Source organism: Musca domestica, unplaced genomic scaffold, assembly GCF_030504385.1.
Source record: "Musca domestica strain aabys unplaced genomic scaffold, Musca_domestica.polishedcontigs.V.1.1 15, whole genome shotgun sequence".
Taxonomy (NCBI): Eukaryota; Metazoa; Arthropoda; class Insecta; order Diptera; family Muscidae; genus Musca; species Musca domestica.
In genome coordinates this window covers 15,534,382-15,558,644 of record NW_026712207.1, presented here as the reverse complement: position 1 = coordinate 15,558,644, position 24,263 = coordinate 15,534,382, and the positions used below count along the sequence as shown (strand labels likewise).

The 24,263-nt window shown below is 35.5% G+C and overlaps 1 protein-coding gene across 6 annotated transcripts in view; it reads left to right on the top strand.

Moving 5' to 3' along the window:
- Nucleotides 1-24,263, top strand: part of LOC101897588 (RNA-binding protein Musashi homolog Rbp6) — an 824,018-nt gene that overhangs the window by 477,615 nt on the left and 322,140 nt on the right. For all 6 annotated transcript variants that reach the window (XM_059119712.1, XM_059119713.1, XM_059119711.1 and 3 more), the window contains exon 7: nucleotides 9,675-9,767. In XM_059119712.1, coding sequence (XP_058975695.1) covers nucleotides 9,675-9,767 — 93 coding nt within the window. The remainder of the gene's footprint in view (nucleotides 1-9,674; nucleotides 9,768-24,263) is intronic.

The following is a 24,263-nucleotide window of genomic DNA, read 5'->3' as shown; positions in this document are numbered from 1 at the left end:
TGTTTCTTTTTTCTTGTTTGGCTTGGAAAATCTCTTAACTCTAATAAATGTAAATTCAAATTTTAAACTAACAAAGCAACAGCAAAAAAATGTATATAATTTTCCGTACCTTTCAATGCTGCTGACAATTCCCATAAAGAATTTGTTCAATGGAAAGAGAAAGGGGGGGGGGGGGGTGAAGAAACGGTAACACGCAAGGATAATTCAGGAGATGCTGATGAGCAGAGAATGAAAACCATGGCATGGCGAAGGGGTGGAGGTTATTGAAAAGGGTAAATGCTACGCATATTTACACACAAAATGTCTTGAGTTATGTGGAAGCAGCCACCTAGAGCGGGGGAGGGGAAGTGTGAAAAGAAAACTCGTTAAATCCTTAATATTTTCCAACAAATTGCATGGGGTTTTTTGCATGTGTGTCAGTGTGCGTGTGCGTGTAAGTAGGTAAATCTTTTTCACACCTATACCTAGCGCAGAAAAACCTGCTAGCAACATCCATTCCAACACGTCGTGTCTCCATCATTCACACTTCACGACAATGTCACACAAATCCTTTTAATATTAAATAAACTTTATTTTTCACGCTCATATCCTGCGTGATTACAAGTTCGCTCGGTGGCGTTTGATTGGGATATGTTAAATAGCTACGGATGATGACTCGAGGGAGATTGTGTAAAGCATTTTTACTTTCCTTCCATCCTTAGTTTTTTTTAAACATTTTTCTCTCGTTATCACTCAATGAATTCTCACTTACTAGGTTAGCGACAGAGATTGTGTGGGAAAACGGCTGTCGTTTGGATCTAGGCAAAAAATTGACATAGTTTTGAAACTGTTTTTCGAAAGCTTTTAAGCTTTTGTGTGCGTTATTGGTATTAATTGTCTAACATTATGGAATACGGTTTTAACACCTACGTAAATTCTAGCAATACATGTAACCGAATGTTTTTAGGGGTATTTTGTCAGTTATAAAATAACGCTGAGCTGAGTTTGATGAGCATACGGCAGAACAAAACGATTTTAGAAAGTAAAATTTTTAGGTATATAATCGATAAAAATTAACATCGTTTGAACATTGATTAATAACTCAAGAATTGCCATGTTTAACTTAAATACAAATTCATGGCTTGAATTTGAATTAACAACCCAAGGGAGGTATCAGAATCCCAGATATCTTTGTTTATCCATATCTTTGTTTATCCATATCCATAATTCTTCGCATGTAATTGGTCGAAACAATCATCTCCAACTTCAATAGTAAAAAATGCTTTTCAGAATAGAATTCTAAGGATATCAATATATTCTATCTCTCTCGCAGATAGGCCAAGTTTTAGAATGCCTATATTGCGGCATTCCCCGATTGTTGATATTTATATCGCCGTATTTTGAAGACAACGGTTCTCCAAAATAAAGTAGGACCAAATTTTGGTAGAGGCCCTTATATTCGTCACGTCATTTTTTTTTTTTTTTTTTTTTTTTTGAAAGATTTCATCCAATTTTTTTCCAGAAACTGTCTGAAAGATTTTTTTTTACAATTTGGATTTTTTTCCAGTTGTTTTGTATGTTGAGGGTCTTATTCAAAAATGTGATATTTGAACTGCGTAAAAGATAGATAGCGTCCATTAAGTCTCCTCCTCGTCCATTATACTTTCGGTATTCGGCATTTAAATAGGTTTGGGCACACTTTTCATCGAAACTATCTCAAATTTGGAATTTCCAGTTCTGTATGAGTATAGAGAACATGGGCCCACGTGTTGCTATACCACCATTTCACGTCACCTCCGAAATGATGATTTATGCGATTTTAACTAAATTGCTTTAAATTCGGCATTTAAAGCTAGAATTGGTCACCTAACTCTCAGGCTGATCGTCCACATAGTTCTACGTCATGTTAGAGGACCATTGCATTTATTATTTTAGCCCCGAAATATATGCATCACCATAATAAACATATTTGATGTGACCCGCTAATAATGACTTTCCAATTGGTCTCATGCAAAAAAAACTCACCCTTATAGAGTTATTGAAGTTAAGTATGAAGTATTTGCTCAAATGTGAGAAATAATTCTCATTCACTTCATGACACCCTCGAATAAGTGGTTCAGTTGTGAGTCCAGAATTCTGAAAGTTCCGGTGTTAGACTGGTACGCGAAGTCGACTTGTGGAAGTGACGGTAATCCACTTGGTACCCTAATATAACCGAAGCTAACTGCGTCTCGTTCGCTTCCCGCCCTATACGAATGTTTTTTCTCATTTCAGGCTGAGTAAATACCGATATATCCGACTACTCAGCCGAATACCACCATACCGACGACAAGAGCCGACCACCAACAAAACGACTTCAATAGTCCAGCGTGCATACCCTAAAATAGCCAAATTCCACAAGGACAATATGATCAAGTCGAGTTTATAAAACCCAGTGAGCCATCGGCTGTTATGGCGGCTTACACCATCACCATGCCCGACGATCATTTTGATGTTTACAAACTGTTGGACAACGAATTCGCCAATTCATCACTTTCGGCCATGCGAAGCGACTCTTTAGCTCTTTTGAGTCTATTTTCTTTCTGTTGCGGTGTAAGTTCTTGCACTTTTTAGAATTTTTATGGTTTTACCCCGAGCTTATTTTTCAATATTTGCCGAATGGAATATTGCGAAATGTTCAGCTCACGAGCCATTTTTCGGCCACTGCGACGCGGGTTTCGATCAAGTTGCTTCTTTATTTTACCAATACTCGTATATTTACATACATAGCATCTAAAACCCATCCTTTTAATATTTCCTCAAAGTTTGTTAATCTCTGACCTTCGATTTTTTCTTAATTTTGTAATTTTATTTAAACTACCAGAAAACCTTAATCCTATGTTTGAAACAACACATTTTAATTTTAAACTACAACATGGGTATTTTATAAGAATTCACTCTCTTTCTCTCTCTTTTTTCTGTCTCTCTTTGCCTTTATTTTCTCTACGGAATAATCCTTTTTTTCTCCTTGTTCTTCTTAAAACAATTTAAAATCCTGTTTTCCTAAATTGTTGGTAAATCAAATTAATATGTCACATTGACTTATGGTCCAAACAACAACAATGTTTTATGTGATAAACATTTTGCTTTGGCAAACAATAACAACAATAACAGCAGCAGCAACAAGAACAACAACAACCAATGATAAAATAAAATATATTGCCCATTGTTGTTAGTGATGGCTGACTGGCTGGTCGGCCAGCTTACAGGCTTGCTTGACTGGCTGGGTATATGGCCTCTGATGATGAGAACCATGATGCTGCTGCTGCTGCTGAGTATGACAATGAGTTGCTGGTGCTAAATGGGGTTGGTCGGTTGGCCGCCTGGATGGTTCGTTTCGTTTTTAAATCATGATCCTATTAACAACTCTGTTTTGATGACATTTTAACAACTGTAAGCCCATTTCTCATTTATCCTTGTCCCATATTGAATTTTTATGTTAAGAAGGAAAGTAAAGGAAGTAAATTCCATATCACCAGCACCACCACTACTCCACAGAGAAACTCTTGCATATTTTTTCATCTCTCTATCTCTCTCCCTCTCCACTCACATACACATTTCTTCCAATGGATATGTGTGTGTGGCTGTGTGCTTGTTTATCTTGCAAATACACATGATTTATATAAAAATGCATGAATGACATACCGAGCTGTCTGTGTGGCAGGGTAAAACAACAGCTGGAGTGCAATACTGTTGCTGCTCCCAGGACGAATGGATAAACGAATGAAGGAATGGTAGCATGAATGAGTGATGGTCAGAAAATAAATGTTGAGTTGTAGTTATCTGGCAAAACTATGCCACATAAATATTTTGTTGAAAAAAAGAGAAATTGAATGGGGGCTGAATTGCTAGTAAAGTCCGGATCTTACATACTGGTATGGGTTATGTATTTATATATTCGAAAGAAAATTTAAATTTATCAAATTAGTAAAGCAAAATATATAAAAAAGTGAAAATAGGAGAACATAGAAAATAGTAATTATCAAGACTGAAAATTTGACAAATTCTAATAGCAAATAATTTTTTTTTTAAACGTGAACTTTACACAAAATTTTATTTGTAAAAAAACTAGGGTCAATATAACTATTTATAAAGTTCAGAAAAATTCACTATTACAGCTTAGATAGCTTTTGGAAAAATATAATAAAAAGTCCTTCCTAAAGAAATCCTGTGAAAGGCTCAGTTTGACCTTATACAGGGTGAGATAAGCAAAAAAAAAAACTTAAACTAAGTCAAACGCCATAATTTTTAAATTTTTTAATGTTATTGAATGAAAGCAAAGAATGTCGGAAATAGCATCGAATAAGTTAGAATAAGTTTAGATTTTTTCGAATTGGTCACCTTTGGCACGAATTATGGCCTTCGAACGTCACACTCTGCCCGAATATTGCCCTGCGGTATTTTGGCTCATTCACGGCGAAGCGCTTGCTTGAGATGATCGCCACTTTAGTATTTTTTAAAGCCAACCTTGCCTTCCAAAATGCTCCAGACACAATAGTCCAACGGATTGGTATCCGGAGGTTTTGGTGGCCATTTTGCGCTGGAAATGAAGCGAGGAACCCCATTTTGTAACCATTATTAAGTCGCGCGTGCTGAGTGCGATTATGCTGAGTCCTTTTGGAATGTGCAAGGTCTGCGGAAAATATGTTTGTGTTCCCAAGGCTTTAATACACCCTCCAGAATAATTTTCGCAATAATATTCGGCATTTATTCTGATGCCACTGCCGATTAATACGAGCGACACAAAAGATTTATTCACCTTTAAATGCTGGAGTGCTCTAACTATAGCCACTTGTGTTTTTCCAGCCAAATATAAAGAAATCACATTATCACGCTTGAATTCCATCACGAATAACTTTTTCTGGAAAATTCTCACCAAAATCCTTTTGTATGCTTGTAAACAATATAATGAGCTGATATTGGAATAATTTTAACAGCTGTCTGACGAGTGGCTTAGAAATGACAGCAGTCTGAAGTTGGTTGCAGTTATTTCATCTCAACCTGTATATTCGATTATAAATCTCTGATGGCTTAGATAGAGTTTGGGAAAATATAACTTCCTTCTGCACAAAATCCTTGAGATGGCCATTGAAAATTTCACTTGGCCCTTTTAATACATTTTTAAAAAATTATCCGATTTCTCCAACAGCTTCGGGATGGCTATATAAACGCCTTAATTTTTCAACTGAATCCCATGTAAATTTCTTCATTTCGCAAAAAACCCCATCTCCATAGTCATCGTTTTGCATTCTTTTGACCTCTCCTCCTCTAAGCCTTTCATTAGAACTTTTGTTGGTTGTTGGCGAAAATTTTAGTAGCCAAACTAAGTAAACAACAGCGTCCATTTTCCGCCCATTACTGTGGTTGATTACTTTTCCGTTTCGTGCATGCGTTCCTTCGTGCGCTCGTTTGCCCCTTGGTGCGTGCTAGTGTCTGAAGAAGGCATTCAAGTTAACATTCTCGTTTTTATTTTGCCACACGAGTGAATGCGTGTGTGTGTGTGTGTGTGTACAAGTGCATGTCCTTGCTGCAGTTTCACTGGGGGTAAATGGCTACAAAACGTCGTTTTGTAATCACGCTGTTTATCCCATTAAGACAATCATGTTTCAAGAGATATTATTAGTGAGCTGGCTGACTGGCTGGATGGCTGACTGCCTGGCTGTTAAAACGGGTGTTGCACTCTCGAATCGACTCTTAGCCTTGCTACATGTTGTTACAACATGCCTGGCCAAACAACAATGCAATGGCTGGCCAGAGAGATGGAGAGTGTGAATTAACAAAAAAGGATAACCTTACGTTGGCATTGGAGGCGACAACGACGACGACGGAGAGGTGACGACTACGCCTTTGCCAACAGACCATGGTGCTTATGGCTTGTTAGTATTTTAAGCACTTAAATAGAGGTTGGCAAAACTTCTTACTGTCTTTATGCTCGTGGTGTTGGTAATGGTTATCTTTAACGCTTGCTCCACTGGATATGCCATTACACATACATGTGCATGTATGCATCTCCGTGTGTCCTGGCTGTTGTGTTTTGTTTGTCTTAGTCGAGCAACAAATTTGTAAAATGCTAACCATTATTGCTACGAGTTAAATGCGCCAGCCACAAGCAACAAAACTTATGAGAGCAGCCCCACAGAAGCTGGGAATGGGAAATTGTGGGAGTTCTTGTGGAGTTAGGGGGAGAGCATACAACACTTTCGTGCTTTCAATGCTGGCGTTACGGGAGTTGTGTAATTTTATATCGTTGTAAACACATGCAACATTGTTGCTGATGTTTTATTTGTTTTTCCGAGACGTTTGCATGCAAAGGTGTGCATTCATGTGCACGTGTGTGTGTGAGTGTGTGCATGTTCAAATGCTCACACGACGAGCTCGCACAAAGTGTGTGTAATTAAAAGCTGATGACAGCTTACATACGTTTGCATTTAATTTTTCCCTGTTTGTATTTTTAACACTTTTTACTCCCACACACACACTCACATGAATATACAAATACACATACACAGGTATGCCAACAGTCACCGCACCTGGTGCAAATGACGCGTATTTACCATTCCACGCTGAGCTGTTACCGCTGCACGAATGCACAAATGAAGGAATTTGAGAACGCATCCGGAAACCATGTTAAATGTTTTGCCATTTCGTTGTGGCGGTGATTCCATCCCATCAACTGAAGCAAAACAAGTTGTAAGTTTCTCAAGATGTTATTATTTGATACATCAAGCATTGTGTCGAGTTGCTCTTGAGCGGTGTGAAAATAAGCAAAACTTTTCAAATCAAATGCCAGTTTTTCAAAAAGGAGAAAATAATTTATGGCGAGGAAAATAAAAGAGATGCTTTAATGAAAAATGAAAAGAGGTTAGAATTCTACAAGAATGAAATCAGTCACTTCTCGCGGTATACAGACCACAGCATATAAAATTTTTAAATTTAAACGATATGAAATTCCAGAAAATACTCTACAGATCACAATTTAGACCAGTCGACGGAGTTTTGCATGGGAAAAGAGTTTTTGATAGGGTGGATGCCTATCAATTTGGATGGTCATCAGAGAATATTTAGAGAGTGAAATGGGCTACAACTTTTGCTTGAAATTTTTTGAATATCTATTAGCACGACAGAGAGCGTAAATATGGGAAAAATACAAAAACCAATCACAACATTTTTGAAGGACTGTAAAAATATCAATTTAAAAATTAAATTAGTTTGGGCCTAAGCTTTTTTACTTGTTGCGGAATATTTTCTAAAAATAAAAGAGCACAATTCGTGGATTCTGAAATATATTTTTAAGAATTTTAAAAAATAATTGTTAACCATTTTAGACCAACAAATGTGGATTTTTTTAGACATAGGGCTAGAGAAGTCATTTAACATTAGATAGGCCAAAACATATATCATCGATATTATGGCCTCTTTGAATCACATCCAATTCAGGACATTAGCAGTCAATCTAAGGGTGCCATTCGTCTATCAGTCTCCCGTAGGGAATATCCGATTGGTTCCAAACTTGGAAAATCCTTATATTATTATCAAACATAGATCGATTTCGGAGATGGGCAATATCAGACCATCGCTTTTGGTACCTCCATCAGAAAAGGCCAGCATTTTCAAAGAAAAGAATTTACATTATACACCAAGAAAGGATCATTAGATTTTGTTCAAACTTTGTAAATTCTAACAATTTTATCAATGTTTGGTCAGTGAAAAATATCCTCCCACTACTTCTAGTATATCCCCCACAAAATGTCGAAATTTTCAATAATCACAACGCTTCACATGAGAGTCCGATTCGGTCTTCAAATTTCGCACATACCAATATTTCTATCAACACAAAATCATGTATGGAGAACGGATAGGACGGACCACTTCTTCTGGTACCTCTCCAACAACTTGTCAAAATTTAGAATTATTTGAATAACCATGTAACAAGTCTACTCCTTCTGGTACCTTCCCCACAAAGGATTTTAAATACCCATAAGCCTCACAAAAAGCCTCACATGGACCATTCCCGGCGAAGCGCTTGCCTGAGGTGATCGACACTTTGGTATTTTTTAGTGCCAACCTTGCTTTCCAAAATACTCCAGACACAATAGTCCAACAGATTGGCATCCGAAGATTTTGGTGGCCATTGTGCGCTGGAAATGAAGCGAGGAATCTCACTTTGTAACCATTCTTCGGTGGCGCGTGCTGAGTGCGATGCTGCTGAGTCCTGTTGGACTGTCCAATGTCTGCGGCCAAAATGTTAGCGCTCCCAAGGCTTTAATACACACTCCAGAATATTTTCGCAATAATATTCGGAATTTATTCTGATGCCACGGTTGATTAATACGATCGGAGAACGACCATCGGCTGTTATGGCGGCCCACAGCATCACCATGACCGGCGCTTGAGTTCTGGTGGCCAACCGAAGGTGCACATTTTCAGCTGACCTCTTTGGCAAGAAACACGATCATATTGTTTGTTTACAAACTGCTGAACAATGAATGTTTTCTCATAGGAGAAAACCAAATTCGGCTGTTCACCACTTTCCGCCAAGCGAAGCAACTCTTTAGCTCTTTTGCGTCTAATTTCTATCTGTTGCGGTGTAAGTTTTTGCACTATTTGGAATTTTAATGGCTTTGCCCCGAGCTCATTTTACAATATTTGCCGAATGGAATATTGCGATATGTCCAGCTCACGAGCCATTTTTCGGCCACTGCAACGCGGGTTTCGATCGAGTCGCTCTATTACTTTTCGAACCATTTCTGCTGATTTTGCTGTTTTCTTCTGTCCTCTACCTTGATGTTGGGCTACGCTACCAGTATCACGGAAACGAGCGATGGTACGAGACACAAAAAAATTATTCATATTTAAACTTGTGGGTTTCCAGCCAAATATAAAAAAATCACACTATCACGATTGGATTCTATCGCAAATAACTTTTATTCTGGAAAATTCTCAGCAAAATGCTTTTGTACGCTTGTAAACAATATAATAAACTGTCACTGAAATAATTTTAACAGCTGTCGGATGAGTGGCTTAGAAATGACTGCAGTCTGCAGTTTTTCTACTCACCCTGTACATCTATCGGCAACAGCAAATGATATTTTTTTACCCTGTTTTAAGACAAAACAAATATTTCTAAGAATATTTTTAAACATTGTTTTTCCGAATCAGCATAAAAATATATCAAAAGTATACAATCTAAGATTTGGACAGTTAGTAAGCATAGCTTTGTACGACATACTAACTGTCTTAAATTTTTTTAGAATATATTTAGCCACAATTTTTAATACAATGTGAGACTTAGTTTTATTAACTATTTTTATATTTAATTTTTTACTTTTTTATCAACTGCTAAATAAAATAACCGTAAAACAGACAATTATTTTAATATGTCCTTAAGTGCCCTTGACTATCATAAAACATTGCTGTCTTCTGCAGATCACATACTCGCATTAATGACTCATAAAACTTTTCAATTTCTACAAAATAAAAAATTGCAAAATCTTATCAGATTCAATTGAAATTTCCGAAACGTTGTACTTAAAAAGACATTTATGCCAAATCACAGGCAGTATTTAGAAAATATTTTATAACTAATGCATGCAATATTTATACCGACATATTACACAATCTAATTGTTCCTTTATTTTTTCCTTTGCAATTTACAGATGGTGACGAGAACGAAGAAAATATTTGTGGGTGGCCTATCGGCGCCCACAACACTGGAAGATGTCAAAAGCTATTTCGAACAATTTGGTCCGGTAAGTACTGGCACAGATCTCCCAAAGACAATGTCTACTTGACAATGTTTTCACCACTCCGAACACAAGGCCCGAAGGCCAAAATATTTATCCGAAATATTGCAAATGAAATATATGGACTCCACACGCCATACATCCATACCTACATGCATGTCAGTTCAATATTAAGTAAAATATAATTTAATATTTTGATCAATGTGGCTGCATGCGAAATGACAAAGACACATACAAAATTTACAACTTAAGTAATGACAATAAAACATTTATTACTCTAAAGACTTATCAAATTCAAGCACTCACATGTTCGGTGTAGCTGTTAAACACACGCACGCACACACACCAGCACACACACACAAACACGAATATACCCAAAGCCATCTCCATATGTCCTAATGAAAGACAAAACTGAATTTATGGCTTCAAATTGAATTTTCTTCTCTATGGCAGAAAACACAAACACTTGAACATTTGTATTCCACGCACATTTGTGCAAACGACAGTTCGACAGCACACACACACACAACAGCAACAACAGTATTACCATTTGACAAATACACCGAAATAAAAATCCATTACCATACAAAATTTCTTGGACAAAGGAGAAATCGAAATCGATAGATATGCTGCTGGAGTTCGTATTTTGTATGGCTTGGCTTCTTTCTGTCCCGAACACAGCAGTAAGCAGTTTTTTGAAATGAAGAGAGAATCAGTCCGAAGAAAAAAATATTATTGATTGCATTGCTGTACGACAGCACTCTCTGATAAATGAAGTATGAAAAAGACTTTGGGGCACAATGTAGTCAATGGCCAAATTGGATGTGAGTGGCATCATGTTTGGACAGTTGGGGGAGGAAAGGGTTTTACTGTGGTACTTTCAAAATATTGTATTTAGATCTCTCTTTAATGAGATATGATCGAATAGAAGATTTTGCGAAAATGCTTGATTTCGTAATATTCCAACGCAATTTTAAATTGTAAAAATGACAAGAAAGGCCAAGACGAATACGGGCTGTCGAGGAAATATACCGATAATGACTTAAAATAATATCAAATTAGTTAAACTCAAAATCGCGTTGCATGAACGACATATAGAGAAGCCCTGAAAGAAAAATACATTAAATCCACGATTTATTCAATAAAGTTCTAGGTAAAAAAACTTTTTACCAAACGTTCGTAAAAAAACATAATTTCAAAGAAAAATATTTCAAACAAGCAAAGGCTATAGACGTGCAGGGGCGACCATGTGATACCCTAACACGTCAATATGTTGGAAGCCGGCTTATGTCCAAATCTATTTTGGAAGATTTCGTTTTTGAACTACTGAATTGCTTATTTATGCACTCAGTCGTGTTATTATGTATTCGAAATATATTAAAAAGAAGTTGTGGTCCATTTTACAACTAAATAAAATTAAAATTCCCGACCTCTTCCCTGTTCTTAATTCTCTCCACATTCAAAATTCCTTGTCGATTGATTTTCAATTGTGACCTTTAGAGCGACTGCAATATCAGGAAAATTTTAATTTCTTGGTACATTTAAACATCAAAATGTACATCTCCATAAACCCCTTACCTCCATTTTCATTTTCGTAAGGATCGGGCCACAATTGCGACCCCTGATTACAGACGCACGGGCGGACATACATAGCTAGATCTACTCAGCTCGGCGAGATAGATATGGATCCTTCCTATGTGGGAAACCAATATTTCGAGGTGTTACATAATTTTTGGCCCAATCAAACTTATAATACCCTCAATACATAGTGTTGTAGGGTAAAAATATCCACGAGTTTTAAAAAATGATCTTACAACACCAAGATTTGTGACCGGGGATCCTCAAAAATATTAAAAAAAATATATATATACAATTTTTATATAGCCGTGAATGCCTCGATTTCTATTTTTTAAAAATCCTAAAGTCTTTCAATCTTTTTACAAAATAGACAATTTTGTATCAAAATCCATGAAATGCCAGAAAGTCTTAAATATAAAAAAATAAGATTTTCTAGCAAGAGGTTTGTGCGGGTAGTCCCTACAAACTTTTTTCGAAAAAAATCGATTTAAGAACTTTCGGGAACTCCTTGAATAATATTTTTGAAAAATCCACAACTCTTGGTCAGGACGTCCTTAAAAACATTTTTTTAAATCCACAATACAAGAATGACTCGATTTTTTTAATCCAAATTTTTTTTGTCAGAAAAACCGTAAAAAATCTTCAAAATTGTTAATAATATTTTTAAGAGACAAGTCCAAGGAAAAAAACTATTTTCAATAAAAACTACGATTCCTGGCCTGTATAACCTTGAAAAATGATTTTAAAAAAGACAATTTCCTATCTTCGGCTTTTTTTATAAATGCCACGATATTTAGCTTGAAAAAAATTTATGAAATCCACAATACCTCGCAAAATATTTTTTTTTTTTTGGAACTAACATTCTTGGCTAGAAAGCCCATTAAACTTTTTCTTGACCAAGAAGTCTTTGAAAAAATTATATCTTTTAAAAACCACGAAAAGTGACCGGGAAGTCCTTCAAAAGTATTTTTTATGAACATGACATTTCATACCTTTGAAGTCCTTGAAAATCATTTTTAGAGAACAACAGAAAAAATAATAAAATTAAAATGTTTTTTGAAAATAAATATTTGTATAAAAATCACTATTCTTGACGCAAAAGTCCTTGTTCAGAGAATCCTTGAAAAAAAATTATCAAACATTTTTTATAAATGCCACAAATTTTGGCTTAGAAATATTTTTATGAAAGTCACAATTCCTTAAAAAATATTTTTTAGAACTAAGATTCTTGTCCAGAAAGCCAAATAAAACTTTTTTTAAAACCACCAGAAACCTATTCTTGGCCAGAAAGTATTTGAAAAAATGTTTTTATTAAAATCAGCAATTCTTGTTGAGGGAGTTAATGAAAAAAGTTAAGGAAAAAACAAATTGCGGCTAGGAAGTCATTGAAAAATATTTTTTATATGAAAACCAACATTTTCTGTCCTTGCATTAAAAGTCACAAATCTTGTAAAGCATGTTATAAAGAACATGTTATGAAAACCACGATTCTTGACCACATAGTCCTTGAAAATTATTTATGCAGAAATCAAGGACAGGAAATCCTTAAATTGTGTATAAAATGGACTATTTGTTGCCTGATTCAATTTGATATTGTGAACTTTATGCATTTTGAACACATCCTCGCAAAAATTATTCAATATAGATGCCAATATTGGTATTACCCTAGAATGGTAAAAATTCATATTTTTAAGGTCTTTGCCTCACACTTCAGGTTAATGGGCCACAATGTAAAACTTTGGATGCGTTACTGAATCTAAGAATTAAAAACTTAAAATACGATGGATAGCATAGAAGGGCAACTAGAATGTTTCCATTTTTGTATTAATTACATTCAGGATTTCTTCCAATTTATTTGAATACAGAATTGGAAATAAGTTGAGCAAAATAGGTTGAAAATCTGAATCTCTCTTTAATATTTTCCAAAAATGAATTATCCAACCTAATAGATATTGAGTCTCAGTTTAAACATGAGTATTGGCAAAAGTGGTAATTTGAGAACCAATTGATTTCTGTAAAAGAAAACAAAAATATTTGAATTTAATTAATTAGACCCCACTTCTTTTGAAACTCCTCTGTGAACTTTTCAGAAACAAAATTCATTTCCGACCTATGCCGATTATGTAGACTGCTAAACGTCTCAAGTTAATTTTACTTGAATTATTCCGCTTCGAATGCAATTGGATTGTCATCATCATTGTCGTCGCCATCATCATCATTATCGATACAGGCATGCAGTCATCTCCTTATAATTGTAATGTGGAAAATTCAATCGAATTTCTTCCGCATTTCTGAGTGAATTTACCCAACCGAACTGCAATAATTCGGGGGTAGACTGTTTGTAGTCCTTTTGTGTTTCCATTCTTGTGACAAATTCACAAATCTCAGTATTTATGCATGACTATGTGTGGTGGTATGTGTGTGGGTGTGTGTTGGAGTATTTTGGGAAAAGAGAATCGGAGGAAAAGGAAGAAAATAGTTTTGTGTGTGTTCATAAATAATTTGATTGACTTCTTGACAATACTGCTTTGTTTTGCATACAATCACATTTGTGCACACAGACACACATACACGCACACACACATTCGTGTACACTCAAACATTGCATATTTGTTCAAGTTTTGTATGCCAAATGTTGAATGTTTCTAATGCATATTACTTTTGCATAAAATAAAAGGACAATATGGTACAACTCCGTAGGGGGAGGATGTATTGTAGCGGGCGGGTAACAATATTGAAACGTGCCTTCACTATGGCACAAGAACACTCGTGACCGAAAACTACTAAATAAGACGAAGAATCCATAAACATGCAATGTACAACAATGATTGGGTTCAATTGCCATTGGCAGTATTTATGGATTCGATATTCTGTAATACCCTACTCCAATTGCTGCTGTTATAGCGGAATTAGGGAAATAGGAAAGTTCGAAGGTAGAACGTTTTAATAGGGTTACTGATACAAAAAATAGACTCTCTTTGCGCTAAATTGAGAACTCCTTTAGTATTTTTAAGTTTGAAGGAACATTTTTAGTACTTTCATATTGTTTGAGACTTCTTATAATTCAAAATATTTCCCATTTCGTGGAATCAATATATCCTTTTTTCACGCTGCAATTTACATTGATATGCCCGAAGTGAGAAATTGAAAAAAATAGAAAGAATGGACTTATATTGTTCATTATCGCGCCTGACTCAAGTGTGATTCAAATATTACATGGTACCAAATATTCACCATATTTTGGATGCTGCCCGCTTTATAGGTGATATTTTTTCAATATTTTGATCATTTTTGAAGAAGGTCCCAAGAAGTGAGCCTATATTGGCAGAGGTAATATACTGTGCGACAGTTTACATGGGAGTGAGAAAGTCCAAGTATAGGTAATATAACTCGCTTAGTTGATCAAAATCCCAAAAAGGTCTGGCCTGGGAACCAAACTTTGTAGCGCACCATTAACACAAATTACCTCAAATTTGTTTCTCTATACTTCGTTAAATTTGAGATAGAGCTTTTCAGTTTGACACACGCCTATGGATTATACGTAGTATCATTTGTACAAAATATGGGTCAGGTCGGCCCACGTTTTGGTATTTTTCAAGTATTTTTTATTTTAGGCATATTTTTCAAACAAATTTCGGAAAACAATTGTAATTTGTGTTCTTTGTAATTTGTTTCTTTGGGTGAGAAAAAAAAACAAAGTGGCATTTGACTTTTTTAATTTAATTTTTACATTTTTTTTTAATTTTATCGAATGAAAACAAAAAATATCGGAAATAGCATCAAATTTTGGAATAAGTTTAGATTTGTTCGAATTGGTCACCTTTAGGGCGAATTATGGCCTTAAAACGGCCAATGAAACCGTCACACGCTGCCCGAATGTTGCTCTGCGGTATTTTGTCCTATTCCCGGCGGAGCGCTTACTTGAGGTGATCGACACTTTGGTATTTTTTAGTGCCAACCTTGCTTTCCAAAATACTCCAGACACAACAGTCCAACGGATTCGTATCCGGAGATTTTGGTGGCCATTGTGCGCTGGAAATGAAGCGAGGAACCTCATTTTGTAACCATTCTTGGATGGCGCGTGCTGAGTGCGACGGTGTCCTGTTGGAATGTCCAAGGTCTGCGTCTAAAATATTGCGTGCCCAAGGCTTTAATAGACCCTCCAGAATATTTTCGCGATAATATTCAGCATTTATTCTGATGCCACCGTCGATTAATACGAGCGGAGTGCGACCATTGGCTGTTATGGCGGCCCACACCATCACCATGGCCGGCGCTTGAGTTCCGGTGGATGCGGGTTTCGATCAAGTCGCTTCCTTACTCTTCGAACCATTTCTGCTGATGTTGCTGTTTTCTTCCGTCCACTTTCTTGACGTCGGGCTACGCTACCATTATCACGGTAACAAGCGATGTTACGAGACACGAAAGATCTATTCACATTTAAATACTGGAGTGCTCTAACGATAGTAATTTGTGATTTTCCAGCCAAATATAAAGAAATCACACTATCACGCTTGAATTCCATCACGAATAAATTTTTTTCTGGAAAAATCTGACCAAAATGCTTTTGTATGCTTGTAAACAATATAATAAGCTGTGAATCGAATAATTTTAAGACATGTCGGACGAGGGGCTTAGAAATGACAGCAGTCTGAAATTGGTTGCAGTTTTTCATCTGTATAGTATTGTATAGTCTTCATATAACATTACGCCCTCAATCAATATTGTGTGGTGGGTGTAAAATTCATAATGCAGGTGATGGCTTTGGGTCAGAATAGAGAAGTTTTACTAATGCAAATTTATGCATTTTTAGGAAACTGCGGGAAGGAGTAGACTAATAAATCGCATATTCACTTTAAACCAATAATTTTTAGAAATGTTGTAATTGACGATGTGTAAAAAAATCGGAAAATAATTTCACAGTTTTAGATCTTTGATTATTCCAAATCTGGACTCTTTGTGAAGAATGTATTACGGTGTGTAAAGTTTCAATCAAATTGGGCCTACCCCATCCTTTAAATAACTTTTATATATTTGTTTTGATAACTTATACCTTTTATTGGGAATGTAAGTGCCAGAAGGAGTTGACTTATATGGCCCATCTTCGTAGTCGATCTAAGTTTGACAGAAATAGAAGGATATGTCAAATGTTGAATGGGAGATACCCTTCAAAAGTTTTGGTGCACACCAGCCAGATAGGCATGGACGGCAAATGTATTGAAACTGATTTCCTCCAAAGGGACCGACTGTAACTTCGATAAAACCCTTTATTAACCAAAATAAATTATACATACCCTCTGAGAGTAAAAATATATTGCATCAGAATCGCATAATTTTGTCAACATGTTGTCATTTAAAAATTAAATTCCGAATGTTATTTGGTACTTATTTTTGGCCTGACAATTGCCCTAAATTGAATTTTCTAAATTATTTTCCACAAATCTAAGCTAAATCCCCGAATTCACCCCAATAAACACGCACAATATTGACTGTTTAGTGTTAGCTAAGCAGTTGCCATCGACAACATTATTTCCTTCATTCCGTGTGTTTGTTGCACTCGACGACGAACGATTCCTTGCAAATTTGAAAAGCTCTGCGATGACAAGCATGCTTTCAGGCCATATTTGGTTGGTGGGTTGCCCGGTTTGGTATTGGTACAATGTTGTATTATGCCCCAAAGCTATTCCGGGCAACATTGTTTGATCAATATATAATCAAATTTAATCTTGACAAGAAACGACATTACATTTCGATTTTTACAAATGGGCACTTATACATTGACATAATGAAATGCAGACACACACACGCTCTCTTGTGCACCCAAATACCCACCTACAAATCTATCGACAAGAAATAATGGAAAACCATAAATAGTATAAATTTTATTTCTAATACCTAGATTTTTCTTTGCAATAACAACAAGGGACGTTTGCAAAAATAATAACAACAACGTCCTTGTTGTGTTTTTAGCAAATTTTTACAAAAGTAATTTTTCCTATTGTCAGTGATTTTTCCAATAGCAACAACAAAAATACTAAGAATAAAAAACTTTGTGGTAGATACCAAGAGAGTATTATTTACAAGACCTGCATCCAAGTTAGTAACATCAACAACAACAACAACGACAACAACAAGTCATGTTTTTAGTTTTATTATCATCTTTAGACATTCACTTCGACATGCCATCATTCGTGTCTTGCATGTGCAATTGCATTCTCGGTCCTCAGATGCCTTTGGGGCCTATTTTTCATTTTGGTTGTTGGGTAAAAATAATAAAATATTGAAAAATTTAATTTTCTTTATAAATTACAAAGCAATTACAATTAGAAAGATTGTAGGAGTGACAAGTTTTTTTTTTCTTCCTTTTTTTTTGGATTTAAGGGAAGGATGTTGCATCGTTGTGAAATATGAAGACAAGCTTCTAGGAAAGTTCTTTAGTAGCAGGAAATTTTGGTAGAAGCCATAAAGAAAAATGAAAATGGAAAAATAATTATCAACGATTTGATTTATTGTAAAGGGTGATTTTTTACGAGCTAAAGGAACGTTTTTTCCAAAACAAAAAAAAAATGTGTAAAGGATTCATGAACTCTTTATTTGACTTGAGTGCAGCCCACAAAATTTAATGTTCGAAGTTTATTTCCTGCAAATGTTAACCCTTACTGGACCTCAAATAGTTAATCCGTTAGTCCAATGTTGGCCTACACTTTCCAACATTTCGTCCGGTATCTCACCAATAAATGCTTCAATGTCTGTCTTTCAATGCGCCAATTGAAACGAGGTGGCCTGTAGAGACATGAGCTTTAACATAGCCCACAAAAGATAGTCTAAAGGCATTAAGCTGCTGATCTAGTCGGTGAATTGACCCGTCCCGAACGTGAAATAAAATATTTACCGTAATCGCCTCTCAACAAATCCCGTGTTATACGTTCTGCAAGGCAAGTGACATCGTGTTGTTGAAACAACATGTCATGCAAGTCAATCTCTTGCATTTTTGTCAAAAAAATGATTTAACGACGATTCACAGCATCATTGAAGAAGTACGGTCCAAGGATACCACTAGACCATAAGCTGCACCCAACAATGAATTTTTCTGTATACATTGTTAGCTTTTGCCATGCTTCTGCCTGATATTCACTACAAAATCAATAATTCTACTTATTGGCATACCCAATGAGCCAACAGAAACTTCGTCGCTGATTCAGAATCAGAATTTTTTTAATATAGCACACATTTCGATATTGCGGAATTTTTGAGCTGCCTCTAAATTAGCACCGGGTTTAGAGCAGCTACGGGCAGCCTCGAACGAAAGAGTATAAACAGAGTACACGTATTTTCTCTCGATTTTCATTTGCAATTGATTTGGCAGGGCCTGAGCAAGGCTGGCTAGAGTCTCAATTTTTCTTCCCTAATATAAAGTGCACTGGGCAAATTCATCGAGGCCAAAGCTTACGCTATGCTCGAATTCGAGCGGGAGTACTCCTGAGAGTAGATTACGGAGAATACGTGGCTCGCTTTCTAATGGAAATAAAAATCCTCGAAATTGTGGAGACTCCAATTAATTTATTTACCTAATATTTCAAACACTCTAATTTTTCAGACTGCTCTCCTATCAAAAGTAAAGACTAAACTTTGTGTAAACTCATACTCTTCAAGTACTCCCTATCGCGAAATTACGGTGTGCCTACATTTGACCACTTGACAAAATGCCAAGGAAATCTAAAATGCATTACAGAAAAAGTTATTTGCAGAAATGTTATTTTCAATGAAAATATCTCTTTATTAAGTTCATAAGTTTTATTATCCAAAAATATCTAATATTAAAAAACTTTTTTAATCTATACATTCCTCTAACTACACAATTTTAAAATACCAAAAAAATTATTATTTTTTTTTTTAAATAACCACATTTTTGTTGAAAGTTATCTTTAACATTTCACAAGAAATGTTCTTGAAAATTCATCTACTTTCTTTCCTGTAAAAAACATATCTACGAGATCTGTTTAATTTTTTTCATTTCAAAGTAGCTTCCATTTTAAGGAAACATTGTTTCCTTCTTATTTTATGTTAGCCACAAAGCAAATCAAACGAAATCCTTTTAAGACATAAACATTATTTCGTTCTTTTAATGGGAAGACCAGACCATTTTCCCCCTCACTCTTTTTTCCATCGAGCAAGCAAGGCAAACATGATAATTATACATAGCTTATGCCGTGGCAAGAGTTCCTTCGGTTTTCCAAATAATCAAACAATCAACTGTATGTTACGTACATTCTTCAAATATTTAATCGAAAATTAAAATAAAACAAATAAAGAATAAATTTGGTAATTTGCAGAAATAACAAAACTTTAATTAGAATTTAATAACGACTAATTGACAGCGAGAGAGGGAGAGAGAGTGACAAGGCAAGAGGTGAGCAAATATGTTAATATTTACATCAAATCAACATTTTATTTATTTTAATCAATTTCAAACATCTTAATTAGGAATTCAGTTCAAAGTAAAAATGTCAGTATGAGGTTTATTGAAACAGATGTGCCTTTTTAAGGGTTTGGGTCTGTAGGGACTGAAAATTAAATTTTATTTCATCGTAATCCAATTTTCATGTTAGATAAAGTCATTACTAATTGAAACATAGTATTGATTTGAATGAAAATTTAATTGAAAAATCTAATAATTATATCTCCTAGCAATGACCACCTAATTACAGAACTTATATAATATTTAATAATAGTTAGTGCCCAAATTCAGTTGTTAATCCAGAGTTCAAGTATCAATCTGGAATGTAAAAAATTCCAAGTGGAAGGCATGAGGTCCCTATCTCATCCGCTTAAAAATGTTTTCAGTTAATAGCCCAAACCTGAAATAGAATCGAATGTTCTGAAATATTTTAAAGTAGACTTTGAAACAAATTTGGAGACATTTCAAATGCTACCACAATAATTGGCAATAAAAAATCATTGGTATCGGTCCAAATCTTTGAAAATCCTATATCGAAGATCTATCAATTTTTTACCTATGTTTGTAATTTTTATACCCTCTACTATAGTATGGAGGGTATATTAAGTTTGTAACACTCTCCATACTATGGAGGAGGGTATAAAAATGACAAAATAGCTAAAAAATGGATAGATCCTGTTTTTGTATATTAAGTTTGTAACACCCCACAAAGTACATATATATTCTTGATCAGCATAAAATTCTATGTCAATTTAGCGATGTCCTTTCATCCGTCTGTCTGTGGAAATCACTCTAGCTTCCCAACGAAATCAAGTTGGTTGATAAAATTTTACCCAAATATATATTATGTCCACAGGACTTTTGGTATTGAAAATGGCCCATGTAGGTCCATGTCCCCATGGTGTAGTCCCCATATCCTTCCTATTTTGTGTACTTTGGTAATTTAAGCGACGTTATTCATTGGAATTGTTTCAAATTTGATATTTAAATTTCGTAATGAGAGAAAATCGTCGGTGCAGCTCCAAGCATTCGTATAGCCCCCATATAAGGCGAGCTCCCGATATTCGATATTTTAATGATTTCAGCAACATTATTCACCGGAATCGTTTCAAATTTCGTATTAGAAAATCTTAATAGTTACTATAACCTATGGAAAAATATTTCGTATACAGGTCCACGTCTTCGTATAGCCCCCATATAACTGTACCTCCCGATATGCGGTATTTTGATGATTTTAGCGACAAAATTCACCAGAATTTGTTCAAATTTGGCATTTGAAGTTCGTAACAGATACTGCAGCCCATGACAGAAAATTGTCTGAGCAGGTCCACTTCTTTGTATAGCCCCCGTATAACCTTACCTTCCGATATTCGGTATATTGATGATTTTAGCGACATTATTCACCGGAATTGTTTCAAATTTCGTATTTGAAATTCGTAATGGAAACTACAGCCTATGACAGGTCCGCGTGTTGGTACCTCCCTATATTCGGTATTTTGATGATTTTAGCTACATTATTCACCGATTTTTTTCAAGTTTCACATTTGTAAAAAGTAACCATACAGATCCATGTCGTTGTGTACGTATGGCTACATTCGGTATTTTTAAGATTTTTTAGAATTTCTAACGGATTTTATTTGTTTGAAATTGCCAACATCGTTCCAAATGGTGGAGGGTATTCAAAACTCGGCCCGTCGAATTTACAATATTTCTACTTGCCAAATTTAAGTTGATAAACGTAAATATAAAAATTGTATATAAATGACCAAATTTTGAAGGTCTCAGCTGTATATTCCATATATTGATGTGGCCCTTATTATGGTATGGTATTAATATTTAGATGCTATATCTGGAAAATAAAATTTTGTTAATAACTAATTGATTGCAAACAAATATTTCGAACTTATGAAATTTGAGGTTGGTTACATAAAAGTCTATACAATAAAATTGAACTTATAAATCAAACTCTTTTTAATCATTTTCTCTACTGACCCAGTAATATCACTTCACTTGGAATATTGTACATCCAGTCCATGACCCTGAAATTCTTGTTTAGTTATATTTATTAAAATTCCCGCCTGGGTTTACATATATTAAATTATGATACTACTCAAGATAAACTGGTAAAATTACACGGGTATTAAAAAAGTATGCCTTTTTCTGCTGGTAATATGGTAATATATTGTCCGCTCTCTGCTCTAAACTTAACCGAACCCTGTTTCAATTCATTTGTAAATTAAGACGAAAAACAAAATTGCCTCTCCGAGAAGCACTTCCAAGAATCTCCAGCTTTCCTGTAAACTTGTGCCATAAATAATTGGACAGATTTAAAAGTGGAAATTATCTAGTTTTCATTTCCAACTTAGCTGGAATAATAAAACAAATGGAAACATAAATAAAAACGCCAGAGCACAAAAAAATAAAGGGACACCAAAAAAACAATGGCAACAAATCAACAAAAGTGGCTTAAAAATATATAAATTCCAGCCAACCAAAAAGGCTTTTATTTTCCAATATTTTTATTTATTTTTCTTTTCGTTGCTGTTGTTGTTGTTGCTGCTGCTTTTGGTCGTTTTTGCGAAACTACATTTTTCAAAGTCAGTCGCTTTTTGTGCACACCAAAACCACAGACCAAAAAGTAAACGAACGGAATTGTCAGTAACTATTTCAGCATCAGGGAGAGGGAGGGGGAGGTTTAGTATCCACATCAATGGCCATGGCAATGGCAACACAAGTAACAACCCTAGGAAATGGACACCAATGATGGCTGAATGGCTGCTGAGCCAGCTAGCTACTGCATCATATATGGACTAAGCCATCTCTACAATTTCCATTCGGTTGGCCACGTTTTAATGGCATCGTCGTGTTAGGAGCTGAGATGAGCTGATGCGAGGGAGGATGCCGCTCAATGTCTATGCGCTCGCCTCGGCAAGCAAATGAAACAATCCCTAAATAAGAGCTAGTTTTTATAGTTTTGTTTCCCTTTTTTATTTTTATTAATGAAATGAAAGCAACCACAACAACAGCAGCAGCAACAAAAACAATAACAACGTTTTAAATGAAGGGAGGTTGAGGATTTGGTCAGCAGAGTAACAAACACAACAAAAACTGGGCAACCATGTCGGTCGGGTGGGGTGAGAAGAAGAAGGAGTAGGTAGGGGTTGGGGGAGACAGCAGCAGCAGTAGATTTGTGGACACAAATCTTGTGCTGTGTTGCGGTTTCGACTGTAGCACAAAAAGCCAATGTTTGCCAAGAGATTAACTAAGCCTGAACGCCTGGTCAAAGTAACCGCATCATCCCAAATACCTACATGTGCATTTACATACATATGTTTATGTTTATATACATATACGCCCACACAGCAACACAAAATGAAGTGAAATGAAATGGATATATACAATCTAACTTATAGAAATCGAAAAGGGACCTGAACCGATTATGGAGTGCACTACAGAGAAAATGTGAATAGATATGCGGACTTAAAGTGAAACGGGTTTAGAGTCATTAGTAGGTTGCCCGAAAAAAATCCTCTCGGCATAAACATATGCAATTTATGGTTTTTCAATTTTTTTTTTCAAATATAGCTTATTCTCATACTAGACCTAATGTGAATAAAAATGTTGAAATATGCGAAAGTTGCAAAAAATCGGGTATAAATTTTACATTTTATGGGTATTTTAATAGTTCAAAATTCCTTAGAAAATATTGTATTTCTGTGAATAAGGAACCTGAGAAAGTGGTCCGAATTATCCCTCTTCAATTTTGCAAAGCTAGAGAAAAATCGGCGAGTTAGTTCACATTTTTTGTCAGCTTTGGAAAAAGTATCAGGAGAAGTCGAATGTTGTTGTCGATTTTTGGGGTTGACCTATGTCTCATATAAAGATTACGCTGCTCAAATAAACTAAATAAGGTACACACCTTCGATTTTCAAGTGACATTTGTTTTTTCTATTTTTAAAAATTTTTGTCTCTTGAATGAAGGTCTTCGAAGGCTTATTAGTCTCTTGAATGAAGGTCTTCGAAGGCTCTTTTCAGCATTATTTGAAGCCTGCAGCTCCGATGACTAAATTTCATCCTTGCTTTTCATTGCTTTAGAGGGTGGAACTTCCGGCTCTGATACCTCGAGAGTTCTTTTTTGAAGGCTTCTTTGATCCAGTCTCCTTAGATACCAACTTTCCAGATGAGTAAGAGTTCTCCGCAGTCGTAGCCTTTTTTGAGGTTTTGCCACTGTCCTGCATTTGGGGATCCTGCTTAAGGAGACGCCGGTCTGTCCTCTTTCCTTGAGATTGTGGCCTTGACGGCATTTTCCGACTAATTGGTATTAATTATTTAGGTCGCCTTTCTTGGGAGTCAACCAATGATTAGAGGTCGAGACCTGGACTACCGTGGTATCCATGTTCTCTTCCTCGTCAGACAGATGTCTTTCCCAGAAATCTATATATCCGCAATGATCCGGTGGATTCCTT